General features: G+C 41.6%; 1 protein-coding gene across 2 annotated transcripts in view; it reads left to right on the forward strand.

The window, feature by feature from the left end:
* The first annotated feature begins 702 nt into the window (after positions 1 to 702).
* The window catches only part of CBFB (core-binding factor subunit beta), a 37,557-nt gene continuing 18,897 nt past the window's right edge, over positions 703 to 19,362 (forward strand). Inside the window, exons 1-4 of one of the 2 annotated variants that reach the window (XM_041458706.1) lie at positions 703 to 880; positions 1,104 to 1,190; positions 5,579 to 5,695; positions 19,229 to 19,345. In XM_041458706.1, coding sequence (XP_041314640.1) covers positions 803 to 880; positions 1,104 to 1,190; positions 5,579 to 5,695; positions 19,229 to 19,345 — 399 coding nt within the window. In that variant the 5' untranslated portion in view covers positions 703 to 802. The remainder of the gene's footprint in view (positions 881 to 1,103; positions 1,191 to 5,578; positions 5,696 to 19,228; positions 19,346 to 19,362) is intronic. The other variant, XM_041458707.1, reaches the window with a different exon arrangement.

Raw genomic sequence — 19,362 nt, forward strand, 5'->3', positions numbered from 1 at the left:
ATGGGCGGCAGCCGGACAGCGGGCTGGCTCCTGTCAGCGGCGGGCTCTGCGACCACCCTCGGGCTCCTCCAGCCTTCGCGCTGGCCTCGGGGACGGAGCCAGACGAGGAGGTGCGAGGCCAGCGCTGTCCCTTCCGACCTGCCCATCCTCACGGCCACCCTCGAGGCGGGGGGACGTGGCTCGGCCGCCGCCTGCTCCCCACCCGAGCGGGCCGGCGGAGCAGGTGCGGGGGCCCTGCTGTGAGGGGAGCGCTCCCCATCGCCACCGGGGCGCGGGGGGCGGCCGCTCCCTGCCCGCCGCAGTGCTGGGGCTGCTCCCCTCGCAGCGGGGAGGCGGAAAGCAACGAGCCGCGGTGACAGGGGGGAGCGGTGACGGGGGGGAGCTAGCGGAGCGGCCCCGCTGCGGGCGAGACAGCGCCCGGCCGAGGGACGCGGAGGGGGCTCTGAGTCACCCCTCGCCCGCTTCCCGCCTCGCGGGGCGCATGCGCGGCGGCGGCGGCGGAGTTGTGAATGGCGCGGCTGTTCGGGCCGAGTTTACGAGCCGGGAGGAAGTCGGAGGGGAGGGAGCGGGCTGGGGGCGGGAGCGGGCGGCGGCGGCGGCAGCGGCAGCATCGAGCTCCGGCGGCGGCTGCGGCTGCTCTGCGTGCGCCGCGGGAGGAGGAGGGACGGGAGGAGGGAAGGGGGGGCGCCGCCGGCGGGGGCTAACAAAGGGCGAGGCGAGCGCTGGGGCTGGGACAGCGCGGGGCGGGCGGGAGGGAGGGAGGGAAGGAAGGAGGGCAGCCGGCGGCGGCGGCCCCACCACCATGCCGCGGGTTGTCCCCGACCAGCGGAGCAAGTTCGAGAACGAGGAGTTCTTCAGGAAGCTGAGCCGCGAGTGCGAGGTAAGGCGGCGGTGACGACGGGGCTCCCCCTTCTCTCCCTCCCTCCGCCTGCCCGCCGTGGGGAAAGTTTCCGCGGGCCGCGGAGGGGCCGGGGCAGCCCCGCACCTCCTCTCAGCTGCCGCGGGAGCCGAGCCGGCAGCGCGGGGAGGCGCAGTCAGTGCGCTCCGCTGCCCCCTTATCGCCGGGATTGGCCCCTCCTGATTGCGCGCCCTGTTCCCCGCAGATTAAATACACCGGCTTCAGGGACCGGCCGCACGAGGAGAGGCAGGCCCGCTTCCAGAACGCCTGCCGCGACGGCCGCTCCGAGATCGTAAGTGGCGCCGCGCTGCCCTCGGTGCCCGCCGGCACCGGGCCGCGCTCGGTTCGTGGAGTAAAAGTTTGGGGGAAGCCGTCGGGGCAGCGAGCCCTGCGCGGTGCCCCAGCCCGAAGGCTCGGGGCCGGCCGGGCCGGTGCCTGGGGCCGGCGGGGGCCGCGCCGTGAAGGAGAGTTTTCCTCAAGGAGGGGAATGACATCGGCTGCCTTTCAAACGCCGAGGGAAAGGGGGCTTTGGTGAACAGGCGGCATTTCTGTCCGCCTTAGGAATAGCCTTTTTCAGCCGAAGGTGTCGGCTCGCTCCCGAGCGGGGACGGTGGCTGTCCGGAGCGCCGGGGAGACAGGGAAGGAAGGAAAACCCCCGGCAGTGAGAACGGGCTGCGCTCCTTCCCTGGGCACGTGCTACAGCTGCGAGCTGCTTATTTCAATATTCAGCTTTTTTACCTTTTCTTCTTCTTTTTTTTTTTTTCTCTTTCCGGAAACAGTAGTTTTGAGAAATGAGTAACATTGTTCAGAAGGCGCTTGCTTAAAGTCCTGAGTGAGCTGTTTGATGTATTTGTGAACTAAATCAAACGCTTTTAAAATTAGGCTTTGAAACTTGCGACTTCGGCTCCGTTTTCCTCATTCATTGAGGTTAGTTAGAGACTACTGTCGCCCTTTGAAATAAAAAGTGAGGTGAAGTATGGCTCAGAGTAATCAAGAACTGTCTATTTCCTGGTCTGGTTTCTGCTCTAGGTTGCTCCTATAGAATTAGTATTCTATAGCATTGTCACGTTTGTAACTCTACTATTAAAATGCAGAAGTAACCTCTTTTTTTTTACAGTATATAGTGAAAGAAAAGGTAAAATAGAAAATAAACCCCACTTTCACCAAGTTTGGTTTTATGAGCATTCCTTAATTTCACGTGGTATACATACTGCTAGTCAGTTCACAATGAAATTATTTTTATGCACAATGCAATTGCTCTTATGCACATCCAGAATACTTGAATACCAGTTACTACAACTGATCTCATTCTTTTGCTTTTGTCAGTAAAAGGATACACACTCAAGAACACGGTTACCTTTTACTGAATAACTTTATTTTAGCTAAATCTTATCCCTACTTGTTATCTCTTGTTGTAGAACCTATAATGTTATTTTACAAGAGGTCTCCTGTAGACAGGTTCTTAATTTTACTATTTTGTAAAAATTCATTTTCCTTTGTGCATGTTTGCTTCCTTTAATAAAACACCAGGGAAACAATGGGCAAGGTAAGGAAGACACAGTGTGCTAGCATTGGAAGTTCCTGTACAGGTGAAAGTGCATAATATACCCGAATCCCTGCCTAAGAAAAAAAATGGCCATGTAGCTTATAACTAGCATTCTAATGCAGCCTGTGCAGTTATTTATATGAATGGGAAATCGCTGTAGTTTCACCTTTGTACTCCTGTGCCTGCTGCTGCCTTTTTTTGCCAGAACTTCATCCCTTGGAAGCAAGCAGTGATGCATGTTCTACATATTTTCACTGTACTTAATTATAAAACAGGCTCTATATTTCTTCATCTGAAACATCTGGTTTTGTTTTGTGAACAGGGCATGAGTAGTCAGGTTTATTTAGAAATGTAGTGTATGTAATGACTGATGTTAAAAAGAGCTAGTAATTTTACTATTTTTTTTTTTTAAGTCTTGAATGTTTTTCCAGACATCAAGGATTTATTCTTTTATCTCCAAAGGGAGCCTTTGCAAATGACCTTACATATTTTGAAGTAGAAAAAAACCCCAGAGAACAGCTCAGGGATTTAATGTAGAACCGGCAGTAAGTTGTTGGTTACATGTGTCAAATAGCTCTTGATTGAATAAAGGAAATAATTAGCAATATTACTGAGAAATAAATGTGAAGTGTATTAAATAAGATTTCACATTTACTGGCAAAGCTGTGATAACTTAAATAACCTCACGTGTTTGGTTTGCTTTGGAAGGTACTTGTATTTGCATTGTCTGTGTGTGGGTCAGGTCGCCCTTGTACTACCTGATAAGCTTTTCACAAAATTCATGACATAAATGTCTGATAGCTTTTCAGACTGGGTTTTAAAAGGCTCTACAGACAAAACTAGAGTTTTCTTACTTTCAAGTTTAAAGCCATACTAGTGGTATGATTTTTTTTTTAATAATCATTATTATTTTTTATTTAATTTGTTTGTTATTTCATGGAAATTAATGGCTTCCATGTAGACTTGTGTGGTCATTAGCAGGACTGTTCTCGAGTTTTTCAGTATTGACCTATGATTTTGAGAAGCATGTGGATGCTTTAACTTTATAATTTGTCTCTTCAAAGGAAGGGAACAGGCTTCAAAAATCCAGAGAACAAATATCTACATAGCTTTTTATGGTTTGAATGGTGCCTGCCTGACTGTATGAGGATGTGGAATTTGTGTACTTTCATCTTCTTTTCTCTGATATTTTTCCCGTTTTCATGGCCCTCTAGCACACGTTGGGGGTGGAAGCAGGAAGGCATGAGCACTTCACTGTCTTGCTGGCTTTCCCAGAAAGCAAGTACAGTCCTTTTGACCCAGTACCCAGAACTGGACTGCTCCATAGGGCTTCAGTGGTCAGCTGGGTTACTCTCAAAGGTTTCACTCCTTGATATTTTAAAGGTATAAATTAAGGAGTATAAAACACATATTTACTAAAGATGCTCAGAGGTAGGAAAACAGTTCTTGAGCAGACTAAGTAGTGAAGACTCAGAGTCACGAATCTTTGGAGATAGGTGTATTTTCTTTTGTTGATACTAAATAGCATCCCTTGCTAGAGCAAAGGGATAATAGGAGGTAGTGAGCCTGATAGTGATGGTCTGCAGCTCTGACAGGTTTGATGCCTCCTGTTTGTGCAAGTGTATCCTTAATGAAACTTCTGTTACGTGGATTGAAATGTTTGTCTTTGCAAACAAATATTAGTGCACCAATACAGTATTCTACTGCCATTGCTAGGACTGGTTTGTTAATTTTAATGACATTGAGAATGTGCTTACAGGAGACAAAACAAGCAAACAAATACAACAAAATTTTAAAAATCTGTTTTTAAGAGTAGCCTTGAACCAAAACTGATTGCAGAGGATTTAGTCTCCCTTGGTGGAGGGCGGAAGAGCTAAGACAAAGCACTTCTACTTTCAAAATGGGAGGTATTAATCCTGTGGCAGTGTTGCAGTCCATGGTTGGAACTATCTTAAATAACATGTAGCTCTAGTGTCCCGGGTAGCAGTACAGTTATGCCATGAAGTGGCTGAATTCTGGGTTGCTTAAAAGAAATCTGCTTGTCATGAAATTCCAACTGTTCAAGTAGTCGTTGTATAGCTTTTAAGAAAAACTATTCTAGATTAATAACCATTTAAATCTAAGTGATCATGGTAATAAATGCTGTCATTTGATTGCAACAAATTATGTTTAACCCTGGGATTTTGATAGGAGTGATATGCTGTGAGTTTGTGTGGGTATTCACATGCTTACAGGACATGTACCAGAGAAGAGTATAAATACTGTGAATCTGACTTCTGTTTGCAAAATTAATTTTTTTATTTCATGTCTAGGAATTGCTGTACTCATCATCACTTGGAGTTAAGATATACTAACAAATACAGGGAGTTTATAAAGAAACTGAATCCCATTTTCATTTGAATTTGTAGGAAATTGTTTGTTTGAAAGCAATGCATGCTTTTTCTAATGGGTTTAAGCCAGTCCCTTTAATGATTTTACAAAGGGCTGCAGCTGAGAGGAATTCCTACCTTTTGCCTTTTCTCACTGACACAGCATCTGCTGATCTGGGTATCACTGGTGTCTTAATGTGGCATGAGGACTTTGTCCTGTGCAGCTTGGTTGAGCTGTGTGTTGATGCTGCATGCCAGCAGATGATAAAACAGGAATATTTATCCTTCAGTTAAGTGTCTATCTAGGTATAAGTAGACTGTGAAAGGAAACAAATCCTTTTCTTTCAAAAAAAGTTGTCCTTAGTAATGGGTCTAAGTTGATTTTCCTTCAGCAGTACTTCTTTAAAGACAGGCAGCCTCTTTGAAAAGCATGGGCAGTTTTTAACATTGCAGGTACTAAGTTGGTGCAGGGTATCCAGACAGAACTGAAAGGACAGATTCTAATGTCAGCAAAACTGATTTGAAAGAAGTATTGATTCCGTGTTGTATTTTATACCCGAAGCAGCCAATGGCAAATGTTGTCAAAATGGAATCAGATGTTTGTAACTTAATACTTAAGAAAAATGATGAGTGCATGTTTTTGACTTTAAGTATTCTCTATGCTGCCTGGCTTAAGACATAAACTGATGTAAAAATAAATGACTGCCTGCATAATTTATGTAATGTCTTGCTCCCTGATCCTGTTTGTATTGATTTTTCTAAAAGGCTTTTGTGGCCACAGGAACCAATCTGTCTCTCCAGTTTTTTCCGGCCAGCTGGCAGGGGGAGCAGCGACAGACACCGACCCGGGAATATGTTGACTTTGAAAGAGAAGGAGGCAAGGTAAGGAGGAAAATGTTGAAACTGAAAGAAATTTTTTTGCTGTGTTTATGGGCTTACTGGTATGGACTTCATGTATGATGTGAGATTTCTAATATTCCACACCTCCATGCAGGTAGGTAGTGATGTGAGTACGAGTGAAAGTTGGTAAGATAAAATACTGCTTTGTTTTAAAGCATGCTGATGTTAAGGCAAATGGAAGAATTGGGAAACATGGGCAGGACTGGTGGCTTTGCATTATTTTGAAAAAGAGAAATATTTCTACTGTCATGCTATGATAAAATTTTGGGGAACAGTCTAAATTTGGTGTTGTGTAGGTGCTTCTAAAAAAATTAGACTTTGGCCAATACATTGTGGTAGACTAATGAAAATTTGCACTTTCAGCAGGTTATTTCATTGTGTCTTTGGCTGCCAGTTGGTACAGCAGGCAGGCAGTGTGCTCTAAGTGGAATGAATCTTTTTCTCAGTTTCACCATCAGCTACAATACAGAAGCAGCATCACCACTTTCAGAATTGATTTCTGAATCTCTTTTTTCTGAGGTGGTTGTCCCATAGGCTGATATTGAAAGCTCAAATTCCCTAGTGACAGTGATGGTTGCTGTGAAGCTGTATTAGATGTAAAGTCAGAAACCTTGCTAAGTCTCATCAGAATAAAGTTACTGAAATCACCTACAGCTGGTTTGGTTTTTCAGGAAAAGTATACCTTTAAAATATAGATGCTGTCTCTTATCTGTGCTCATGTGGGTGCTTTGGGACTGATCCAAAGATCACTGAATTCAATAGGAGACTTTCTTCAGAACTTTCTTCAGTGGGTGTATACCAGCACTTAAGTCCTCATAGTTTCTCTCTTTCAGGCTAATTTTTGTGTATTTTTTTTATTTTTAAAAACTTTTAATGGACTACAAAATCCTTCCTTTTGCCTAATTTTTTTTACCTACCCTTGTAACAAGAAACAGCTAATGCTACCAAACCTACCAGGCTGGAGGAAATACTTGAAGCATATTCAGGTTTAATGGCATATTGGGTCTTTTAAATGCTGCTAGGTGGAAGATAAATATTTCCTATAGTGGGAAAACTTGATTGGAAGAAAAAAAAATTCCTGAGGGCAGTTATGGTATGTGGAATTCAAGTTAATGAGTTTTTTTGGAAAAAATTGTTTTCCATTTAGTCCTGTGAGGCTTGCAGAAGTTTGACAAATTGGGGGAGAAGTGAAGTTGGCTGTCTGGGTACTGACTGCTTTGCTAAGGAAACTGAATTGAATCTGGCTCTTACTGAAAAATATTGATTCTGGCTCACAATTGAATGAGGAATTTTTCTTGTAATGTGTAAGAAGACTGAAGTCTCTCTTCTTGCCAGTTCAAAACTAATTTTATTTACTCCTATGATTTTTTTTAACTTTGTTTTCTCTGAATGAATTCTTAAAGTACTGAACTACTTCATCCATTTTCTTGTGTTGTCTTAATCATGTAAGAGCATGGTAGGTATGCTGTGTATTAAAATAGAACATGAGCCTCATTAATGAATGCCACTCCTTCTTTTATGTGTGTTTACAGTAAATTCTAGACTGCTTCACTGAAATGTTTAGAAGAATTCCTCTGAATGAGGCTAGAGGTGGACAAACAGATAAATGGGAATAATGTTACGCTCTGGTATGAGCAAATCACAAATTCACTGCTGCAATCAGCCCTTGCTTGTGTAAATCACTGTGCTCTGCACAGAATTCAACTTCTCTGAAAGTCAGCCACTCCCATGATTGGAGCAGAGGAATGAGCAGTGGGAGAGTGTTTTATGTTATCAACGGAAACAGTTAAAGCCTTTCATATGAATTGTCTGAGATTGTTCTCTCTAGATTTTTGTCATTTGGCTTAATTAAGAATTTCTTTCACAGGCTTCAGCAGTCTCTTAAAACCATGTGATTTTTGTAGCTCTGTGCAACATTGTTTTATGAGCTTTGATTCTTGAGGCAGTGCATAATGTGTGTTTGTTCATCACTGGATTTATGCCAGTAAGGCATGTTTTTAATTATATGAATAAAAAAAGGCTAAGGGGGAAGCTGTCAGTTAATAATTATCTTAGGCATTAGTTTGAGATCTAGAATGTAGATAAACTTACCAACATTAGAATATTTTTATTCTGGAATTCTGCTTCGGTGTTTGGCTAAACGATGATGGCCCAAAATAGTTTATCCAGATTTGAAGTATGTCACTATTGTGCTAAAGCAGTTTTGTACACAGATTGACAAAGCTACCAATGCAGCATCTGCTAGAATTGCTGCATAAATGATTGAGTTTTAGAAAAAGCAACACTCTTGTGAAAGTTGGGATTCTGCAAATACATACTTCATAGGCTTGAGGTTTTTCAGTCTGGTATTTCTTAACTGAGGGGATTTTTTTATATGCTTAATTTGCCTTTTAATTTGATGCATCTGATGTTCACAATGGGTGGGTAGGCCTCTGGTGGATACCCTGTCTTCATTAATCCAAAAATTGGATGGCTCACTGTACGCTTAATGTTTCTGCTCATTTTAAACTCAAGTTTAACTTTTTTTTTTTTTTTTGAGATAGCTTTAACATTCTGTGCTGTCTTTGACCTGCAGCAAATTAAATTGTGCATTTGAGCAATTTTTCAGGTTTGTCATAGAAGAAAAAGCAGCACTAAAAATAGGTCCCTAGATCGTAAAAATGATAGAACATTGTATTTCATTGTGATTGTGGGTGTGTGTGGGGTGTGTCCTCTTTCTGGGGAGTTGAACCATACCAAGCCTTTCTGATCCTCTGTGTTGTCAGCTAATGTCCGGGGTTTTTTTATTTGTTTTTTGGCAAAGAATAAATGAATAGATATTAAGAAATTGAAAGATAGGCAGTGTAGTAGTCTGATGTATTGCCTGAAATATTAGATAATTAAACCTTGCAATTAAATGGAGAGCTTTATTTTCACCTTGGTTTTCTGGTATCATTAATTACTTAGTCTAGTTTTATTGTGCTTTATGAAGTTCTGTAGTTTTTCAGTTTTGTACTGATCACATACGAACTTAAGGCTGAGCTGTGTATGGACTTCAGTGCTTGTTAAAATCTAATCTTTCTCAAAGTCTCTCTGTTTTGTTAAGAACTGTCTGGTCAACTTTCTTTGCATGATTCGTTTTGTATACTTCTTAGAGTAAGATAATGTCACCAGTTTTCATTTCTTATTCAAGCTATTTCTATAGCTCCACTCTTTCTCACTTGAAAGAACATTAGTTCTCAGATATTCTTTTTCACTGTTTAAATACCAGTCACTGATGAAATCTGTGAAGTTGTTTTACTTCCCCTCCCCTTTATAATAAAATTCTCCATCTCATTCTAGTGCAGCTTTACTTCCTGTCAGTTCTTTGGTGGCAGCTGCTCATAAACCAGAGTCTTCCACACGGGTTTATTTTGCTCTAATACGCCGTGAACTCTGCAGCTTTGGAGGAAAGCACATCAGACATGATTTAAATTGATTCAGAGTGCCTGCTGTGCCACATGTGATGTAGCTAGGATTTCTACTCATTAACCATTAACTTTGTTCTAGCCATAACTAAAAATTTTCAGTTTTCTTCCTAAAGATGCTGAGTTTCTACTTGCATGGTTTTTTGTCAAAACTAGATTTTATTTTGCTCTAAGTTCGTGTTAACTGCTTGGATGAATATTAAAAAAAAGAAATCTTTTAACTGCTGCAGGTGTTACAGCAGAAGCAGAAGTGTAATGAGAAATAGCTTTTATTAAAATACAACACCTATTCAAATGGCAGCCAATAGAACGAGCTTTCCACTTTTCCTGAGCAGACTTAATTGTTACCCTCCTACTCATACCTTTTTGGGTGTGTGATGACCCCAAAACCTTGTGGTAGCTGGGAGAGGTTCTTCTGGGAGGAGCAGCAGGTGGTCAGAGAAGGGACATCAGCTGCTGGGCTGTCTGTGTGCTCAGAGCCTTCGGGGTACTTTTGCCTGCTCCAGCCAAGGGAAGTGGTGTTGTCCTGATGAAACCCACATCGCTGTTCTTGCTTTTGATCTTTCTCAGGCTTTGCTGTGGGCTTTAAACAAGGAGGTCAGTGTGTGGTTATTCTCACAGCAGAGAAATGGGTTTGGTGGTGTATCCAGTTTGTACCCAGCCTGGCTAAACAGCTTGATTTTTTTTTTTTTTTCCCTTGGAGTTGCTTGGTGGGAGTCCTGTATAGGCTTAGTGGATGAGAAGAATCCACTTCTCTTGATGATCCCCTTGATCATTTTTCCATCCAGGATCATCTATATGGTTTGAGTAAAATATTGGTTTTCTATAGATGCTTGTGATTCTGGAATTTATTACTGTGTTTGTGCTTAAGAGTCCTTTAACTGGCAGAGACTTCTCTGTTTCTTTTTCTTTCTAGTATTTTTTTTTCCAGCAACATCTTTGTTTATTCTCCTAAATCCATTTTTGCTTTAGAGCATTTTTGCCTAGGTACTTGAAAATGTTCTTCATTATGCCTGCTGTTGCATAGAGGAGAGCTGTTTAATCCAAACTCCATTTGAAGCCACAGTCATAATGCACCTGTGCTTATTCACTTTACCTCACAGTTAGGAGATGCCTCTATGTGCATACAGTTTATACACTGTGAACAGTTAGAACTTGGATTTTGAGAAGAGAGATCTTTAGAGGATGTAGAGTGGACACGTTGTCCTGGCAGGCAGCCCCTGGCTGGGTTTGGGCAGTTGTTGCTGCAGAGTGATTTATCATCGGGTGCCCTCTGCCACTGCAGCGTGAGTCACCCCAGGCACCTCTCATGTGACGAGGACCCACAGCCTTTCCCCTGGAATCCTTTCACCCTGCAATCCTCCAGATCCTTTTGGGACTGCCCACAGCCTCGTCCCTGCGATTGGGGCAGGCAGTGACGATGCCATTTTGGAGCAATGCTTGGGAGCAGTGCTTGCAGCACAGCTGTGGAAGTACTTAAGGGCTGCTGTCAGTAAACCTGCTTCTGCTTAGCCTTTATTATGTATTCTAAAAGCAGTTATTTAGTCATACTACCTTGAACTCTTTCCAGCAGCTTAAATGCACTCGTTTGAGTTGTATAGACAAGATTTCAAATATACAAATGTCATCATCCTAAAGTTTCCCAGAAGAGGAACAAAACTGGAGTTAGTGAGCTAAATTTTGCATTTGGGAAGCAGCTATATATAAGGACAGATGAGTGCTGTGTGGATGAAAGCAGTACTTGAGATCTCTGCAGCGTAGATGCTGGAAGAAATCCAGACATTTGGATTGTTGAATTCTCTTGTTTGCATATCAGTCTCCACTTACAAAGGAAAGTTGCTAATATTGTGCTTCTTTCCTCTTCTTCTAAATGAGTGAAAGAAGTAAGAGAGTCATTGTTGAGAATGTCTGCTTCTTTCTGAAAATCACTTAATAATTCATATTAAAAATAAGAAAAATTCAATAAGATGATGAAACATTTGCTTCAAGAAACTGTCATTTCTGAAAGTTACTGAAATGGTTCTTCAAGCTTTATTGTCCAAAGCACAAGTAACAAAATGAGCTCATTAGTTTGCATAATTACAAGTTTGATGTTACTCTGTTAAAGACAATTTCCAGTCATTGCTAAGGATGTTCTCTGCAGAAGCTGATAGTTTTCTACAGAATAATTATGACACTATAAAATTTTATTGAATGATGAAAGCTGAATAGTTTTTATAGTATACAAAAGACAAAAAAGTACTAACATTATTTTAAGCCTTGATACAGCACTACTTGTTGAGCAAATGTTTGAACAGTTTTTTCCAGACTTCAGTCCTGCTTAAGGGGAAGGGTGAGGCTGTTGGAGTGCTCAAGGAGGCCATGGAAGCTAAAGGGTAGAGGAAGCAGCTTTTCTTGCCCCTCTTGCTTGGGTCAGGGTCAGTTCCTGGATGTTTTTATTACCTGCTTGCCCATACTGTCAAAATCAGGCAGCTTTTTTTTTGTATAGTTGAGTATATTTGCGTTATATATTTTGAGTTTTCAGTCCAAAAGCAGAGGATTAGCAGTTTATTTGCACCCAGGCAGCATGGTGGACAGGTAATGTGTTTTAGATAAACTTATCTTTCTAATCCTCTGTTGCAGTTGCTAGTTGTAACTACTTTTTGCTATGTGATTTTTCTGAACGCTTGAAAAGAACAAATTTCACAACCAATTTTGAAATTTGTCTGGAAAATATTCTGTCAACGTGGCAGAAAACTGTGTGTCTGTTAGTTACTGGGTTTTGAGCAGAAGCATGCATGTTTATTTGGAGCAGCAAAACCAGCAGCAATCTCCTGGCTATATTTTGCTGCAAAAGCATTATTATTTTCAATTGTTGCAAGAAAAAATTAGTCTTTTTAAACACATGCCTTCTCCATTAAAAGGGAGTATAGGTTTAAAATCCAGCTATCTTTCTCATGCAGAATCTAGTGTAAAGATAGGCTGATAAAAGACCCTGTAAAGTTTCACAGGGGAAAACCCCAGCATATATTTGCCTTTCAGATTTTTCTTGTTATGCTCCTTGCATTTTTGTTGATTTTCAGTTCCAGCTCTGTGGTTGGTTTTGTGTTTTGAAGGCAAATGGATAGAGCCTGAGCATGACATGCATTTCTCTTTGGGAGTCTCTTCTGTAGTGACAATGTGAAAACTAGAAGCCGTCTACTTTTTGCTTTGTACTGGGGCTTTTTTGGTGGTTTTGGTCAAGTCTGGTTCATGTTTTCTGCTTAGACGAGAAATTGCAGTATTTTGGAATGATGAACTGTATCTGGAGACTTGGTTATTAGATGATGAGTATAATTTCTGTGCAGTAGCATTTTAGTATTTTTTTTATCTGAGCTTCTAAGCATAAGTACTGACCAGTGATTTTAATCCAGGAATAAAATGCTCCACAAATTCTAATCACATTTGTTCTGACATCCTTACTGCTTCATATCTGTTCTTAGTTGTAGACTTGTTTTTTAGTTAAGTGAAATAGCAACCTGCTTAATTTAATGAAACATTGATCTGCTTTCGAAAAGGAGTCATGATTACATAGTTGAGGTAACTACGCAGAAAAAAAACCTAACAAATGCAACCAACCAAAAAACCATAAAAATACCAGGTTTTCTACAAGGGACTTGTAAATTCTGACTCCCCAGTAAGGTTAGGAAAATTCTTCAGCTATTAATGTTTTTGACGTTTTAGAAACCAAACCCCACCACTGTAGTATTTCAGTAGTGCACAAAGCATGGTGAGAGGTTTTGTCACAGCTCTGATATTACTTACAAAGATATTTTTGAAATGAGTCTGTACATGGGTATTTCTGCTACACAGAATTGTAAAAATGGACTATGTTGCATCTCAGTGTTTACTGATATTTGTAGTAAAACCTGATGATTTACATAAGCATATTTGAAAATTGAACAAAGCAATATCTGACCGTCAGGTTTTGCTATGAAGTTGGAAATTGTAGTATGTTCTGAGGTGTTTTTCTAGTTCTGAATTGGAGTGCATTCTTTCCTCAGCTGCAAGTGAAATGTCCGTGTGTGATCACAAGGAAGCAGAGCTGGAGGAGCAATCCCAGGCAGAGAAGGGTGCTGCTGGGCCCAAGGAGGTGTCCCTGGGCAGGGTGCTGTCCCAGGAGCCCCACCTTGGCAGCTGCTCAGGAAACAACAAGAGCCTGGTGGTGGTGGTGTGGTACAGCTGTGCCATGGGTGCCACCCTTGAGGAACTTGAAGCTGTATTCATCTTGAAAGCCACAACTGGGTGGTTTACGCACAAGTGTTTAGGAAAGGCTCTTGTTTGGTCAGAAAGTGTCAATTCCCGTACATTTTTGCAGAAGAGTGTAAGGTTTGAATCTTAAGAAAACCTCATTCTCGTATAATGGAAGAAATTCCAAGATGTAGCTTTTAAAATAGAAGACATTTTCTTGACATTTTCTTTGTGTGTCTGAAGAAAGACTGTGTTTTAAGGGATGAGACGGAAAGATTGATAGAAATTAAAAGCACTAAGAAGTCTTATTTTACTCATAGTCACTTTCTAAATGGGATTATTTTCAGCTGTTTCTATTTATATTTCATTCCAGTGTAAATTATGTTACAAGGTTAGGGTATGGCAGTCAAATTTAGGAAGTCAGATAAATGCTGTAAACTGTTCATGACTTGGTTGCTTGTCATTAGTTTCTTTTAAACTAATGATCAATATCTGAAAGAGTAGTGTGAAGCCTTACATGAAATTATCAGCTTTTGCTGTAACTTCAGTTGGTGTTATACTAACCAAGTTACTGTTCTGTTTTGTTCCCAAATAGTTGAGGATTTTAGTGTATAAGTTCTGTTGTCAAGTTTTAGAAAAGCTTTTTTCTTTTTTTTTCTTTTTTTTGCATGTCATAGATTGCTTCTTCTCATGCTTTGCCCCCTCTTTGAAACCCTGGCTAGAGACCCTTCTCTGTAGTATGAAAGTGAGTCCTTGGGAGGAACACAGGGATGAGACTGCAACTTTGCCTTTCAGAGCAGTCATGCCACATCTCTGTGGCAAGATCACAGCGTTTTAATTATGAAACTGTATATACAATCCTATGCTGTTGCTGTTAAAGAGTTGAATACATAATTTCTCCTGTGAACATTTTGTACAGGTTGTTTCCTTTTACTTGCTAGTGTATACAGATAATGTCGAGAGAAGCTGAAACGATGAGGTTAGCCTTACCCCGTTTAACACTTTTCTTTCTTGGAGTTAGTGTTCAAAGCTGTTTCTTTCTTAGTGGTCAGTGTTTCACATATGAAATCACCAGGGAGAATGCTGTTTAAGTGTTTAAAAGTGGGGTATGATTCAGGGGAAGGTGGGGTAAGAAGTGGGATGGATGGGTGGACGTGGCTCAGCCCGTTATGAATGGGCAGATGTGTGCGTGATGAGGCACAGGGTGAGTCAGAACTGAGCCTCTTCTGAAAGAATGCATTTTGCTCCAGTGTGCTGGGAAAATGAAAACACAAGGGAGGGGACTGCGCCACTTCACTGGGGACTGGTGTTTCCTGGGGGGTGAGCTTGGTCTCCTCGGTGGCGCTGGCTGTTGAGAGCCTGCTGATTCATTAGTTGGTGGGTGGTGAGAACTGTGTGCAATCGCTGGGGGGGGAAATGGCTTGGCTGCTGTAGGGAGAAGGAGCATTTTCTGTAACTGCAGGATGTGTGGATGGAGCGCGCAGATAGCATTCCTCCAGCAGATCAGTTAAATACCCTGCTGCTGTGAGATAAAGGTTTACTAGATGACTAAAGTAGGATGTGAAACCGAGGTTTTTTGTCTTGTGCTAAAATACTGTAGCTTTTTAAAAAGTAATTAGTTTGGATTTTAAAATACGAATTAATGGTGTTACAGGAGCCATGTCCCTGCCTGTTCTTAACAACAGAGATAACTCCCAGTTAATTGGAATTGGGGGAGAGGGTTGTTCATTTAAATACAGATGAAAAGAAATAACAGATTAGTTACAAGAATACAAAAGGGAAGGTGAGATACACTAAATGTTGAAGGTGTGGCACAGGGATCTTTGAGAACAAGCCAGCGGGAGGCCGAGGAAGCACAAACACAGCTCAACAACTTAGAGCCCGGCTAAGCCTATTCATGCAGCACCTTCTCAAGTTTGTGTGTGTTTACGGTGCTGTTTGTCCTCTGTGCAGATAATCTGCCCGGAGATAAGAGTGTTTGCTCTTGCTGCTTGTTCAGTCAGCAAGCAGAATATTTGCTCTGATACTAAAAGCCTGTTTCCAGTGTAAAAGTAACATGTCTGTTTCTCATTTAAAAATTCTGATGCTACTTTGATCAGTCGTAGGAGTTTGAAATGGAAGATGTCACTTGAGATGAAATTAGTTCTGTAATAGCCACCTGAACAAAAATTCAGCTGCTATAAACTAGTGAAAATGGCATATTTCAGTATGTGACAGTTTACCTATGTCTCCTAGTCTAACAAAGCTTTGGCTGTGCCAATGTGTGGAAAATGAGGGAGAACTTACTCTCATCCTTGAACATGTGTACAGAGATTCTTAGCTTAGTTACACAACTGTCCACTGTCAGTGGCAAAAAAAAGCATACTTCCTTTGGTTTATAGGACGGACTGTATTCTGAAAAGAGGCTGCTGTATAATTTTGCTTTTCCTCTTGTATGTCCCTATAATACCATTTTTTTACGTAGCATTAAATTTGTCCACTGAATATCAATTTGGTAATTGCCTGACTTCCAACTTCTCCTCCTTCCTTCTGTTCTGTAGTGCTTTTCACCTGTCTCTTGAATTTTACAGCACTGGCTGCCAGGCATTATTACTAAAAGTACCCAGAGGTATGTGGAGGATTTATAAAATTATTTAAATGCAGATAATCTGGGGTTAGCAATAAACTTTGAAAGAGTTGTTCTAACAAAGACATGTTTTTATTTACTTCTATAATACTGGGTGGGGGGGGGAAATTTTGGGTCTTTTTAGAAATAAGGCAGCTTTTGCCCTTGGCCTTCTACCATCACTGTCTTGTGACAATTTTCAGAGCAGACAATTCAGAAATTTTTTAGAAGATCACTTTACTGGATCTTGAGGTGCCATAATAGATAATGTGTTCACAGACAGAACAGTAATTTATTAATAATTCTGTTAAGTTCAGAAGTTGAAAGGGAACCAACATGACTTTATCTGAAAAGAAGGAAATATGTGGTTAAACGTTTTTGGCTATAATCTTAGGTGGTTTCCATTTTCCTGAAAGAGGAGAGGGGGGGAAAAGGAGTTTAAATTCCTTTCTCTAAAATAAATTAAAAAGTACCAGTATGCATTATTGTGTTTTAATGAGAGAAAAGTTCCTGCATGAGCTCATGGGGTTTCAAGATGAATGCGTACTACGTTTGAATGATTGTGTGGTAATTTCAAAACTCAGAATATCTTGAGAACAAATTCATGCTTTCAGTAGTGAAAAATGTTTGTTTATCAGAGTTTTGAAGACCTCCTCAATCTGGTAGTGTAAGGCGTCCAGGGCTCTGATTCAGGAGCAAGGACAGACTACTTCATCTGGAAAGGTCAGGCTGCGTGCCAGAATTCCCAGGCTGCTGTGTCAGCAGCTCGGCTCTTGGCCGGCGTGCTCAGGGCAGATTGTAGGCATCAGGAATCACATCAGCTCTGGCAACTTGTTTCCCCTTTGACTTCTGAAGGCTTTCATAGAATTTGCAGCACTGCTTGGGCTTCCAGGTGATGCATGAGGCATTCGGGGTTTTGAGCCCTCAGCAGCTGTGTCTGAGCTACCTGCTGTTGTAGGAAGTTTGTGTGTAGGGCGCTGGCAGCTGCAGTGACCAAGGCAGTTGAACGGCCTCTGGAACGGGTTAGTGGCACCATAGTATTCCTTATCAAAGAAACAAACAAAAAGTATTCCTGGGCAACTTGGAAAGCTGGGTTTTGACATCTGTGGGAAGGCCTGTGTAACTTTTGATGTCCCAGGCTGCTGTTGTGGGCCAGAAGGATAGGGGAGGTCGAGTAAGAGGTAAACCCTAAGTGAAAGTCAGCAAAGTGCTTATTTGCTCCTGCAAAACATAACCAGCATTAGAGTACAGGCTTTTTTGTCTTTACAGACTCATGGTTAGCTTATATTGCCTTTTTATTTCCTCTCTTGAATTATTCTTCATTTGCCTTAGAAGAGAATGACAGTTCTAATAGGCTTTTTTAACTGTCTTTCACTTTTCAACTAATTAAATGCATCTATTAAATGGATGCTGCGTCCTTCATTTGTTTCTTGTGAGATGAATGGGTGAAGACTGTGCTGAAGGGCTGCAATGTATTTTGTATGTTTGAAATATTTAATCTTGAAATGAGGGCTGTGGGAGGTGGTTTCCTGGTAGTCCACATCTTACTCATGGTGGTTCTGACACCTCTGCTCGCAGAGGCTCTCCCCACGGTGTGCTGTCCCCACGCAAGGCTGGGCTGTGATGACTCTCAGATGGGCTGTGAGTGCAGGCAGGCACAGAAAACCAGGCTGTGCTCTTAGCAGAGAGTCTGCAGTAGAAGTGCTGGTGGGAAGAAGATATGCTCAAACAAATAACATTTATTGCTTCATTATTGAGCTGCTGCATGTTGTACTAATTAAAAGGTCTAAAGCTGTGTCACTTCATACCAAAGTGTGAGAAGTTGTAAAAGCAGGTTTGGAGATCAAATGTTTGTTTTCTTTAGCAAATAACATTACTCGTTTGTCAGTTCGATTCATGTTATTTGCTCCCTGCTTTCCACTCATGGGTTGCCTTTCATGTTGTTCAGTGCTTAATTCTGCCAGCACAGCCTTTGCATGAGGGGGGCTTCCCTTCCTCTGTGCCTCCTGGAGCCCTTTCTTTTTTTGCTTGAGTGACCTTAGCTGGGAAGTGTGGAACTGAGCAAGTAGGCACAGTGGGGGTGCTTTGAAGTGTGTTATAGTGCTAAACATCAATTACGCTTTGATGAGGATTTGCCAGAGGATTAATTTAGAACTGTTAGAGGAGGCACTGTCTGAAAGTTCCCCTACCTAGCTGAGCCCCAGCTGTTCCTGAAGACTGAAAGAAACTCAGATGGATTTGGAATGTCTAAGCAGTCTTGTCAATTACCAAATTCATATTCAGTGGACAAAATCTGAAGTGGGCGTAGGTGTGTGTGCATGTCTGTCTCTCTGGTGATTCAACATAGACAAACTCCTGTCCAGTGAGAGGTTTTGACTTGCCAAGTAGGCTGAAATAGCAATTGAAGGTTGATTTTTCTGATTTTTTTTTCTTTTCTATACAATAGAGGTAATTTTTCTGTGACTCTGTTTTGTTTAAGAGGGATATTATTAAGTATAACATGTCAAACTCATTTAGTTTGGTATTTGCTTCTTTTTAAGTTCCCTTGTGACATCACTTTGTGTACTGTTTTCTGGATGTGGGGCCTTAAGATCATGCATTATTCCATGCTGCAGCACAAAGCACAGCGCATGTTGGTGCTGTACTTGGTGTTGCTTCTTTTGAAAAGCCTGTCACACATACTAGAATTGACACAGGAAGACTTCCTTATTTTTAGCACGATGTGTGTGTCATGTATTTTACTGAACTTTGAGTAGTTTGCAAATTTGAGGAGGACTGAAAGCAGTGCTTGGTCTTTGTTGAAATCACTCATTTATTAGGATAAAATACAGTGTTTCTTGGGAGTAGAAAGGAGAGTTCTCATTTGACTGTTTAGATGTACTGTAGGATTCTCCCTGACTGGCAGCATGCCACTTCCTTTGTGACACAAAGGTAAGCTGACAAGAAAAACCCTTAGTTTAACTGCAAGCATAAGAATTCTAACTAAATCCTGGTGCATGCCAGTTTATAGAATGAGAACACAGTTTAAATTTATTCCATCCAGTACAGTAGGCAAAAGTTAAAGCACTCAACTTGATTAAAATGAGTTCTTGGAAAGGAAGCAGTAGAAGCTGTTAAATGGAGTCTCATGTTACCAGCTGGTTTGGATGTTCTTCTAAGAATACATATAGAAGCTTCCTGGATCAGTATTTTCATTGTGCAGGCACATGTGTAAGAGCTTGCAAATTCATAGCATGTGTTTTGCTTTTATTCCAGGTGTACTTGAAGGCACCTATGATTCTCAATGGTGTCTGTGTAATCTGGAAAGGCTGGATAGATCTCCAGAGACTGGATGGTATGGGCTGCCTGGAATTTGATGAAGAGAGAGCGCAGGTAAGACACTCTGCCCT

This window comes from Pyrgilauda ruficollis, unplaced genomic scaffold (genome assembly GCF_017590135.1).
Source record: "Pyrgilauda ruficollis isolate IOZ18807 unplaced genomic scaffold, ASM1759013v1 scaffold13, whole genome shotgun sequence".
Taxonomy (NCBI): Eukaryota; Metazoa; Chordata; class Aves; order Passeriformes; family Passeridae; genus Pyrgilauda; species Pyrgilauda ruficollis.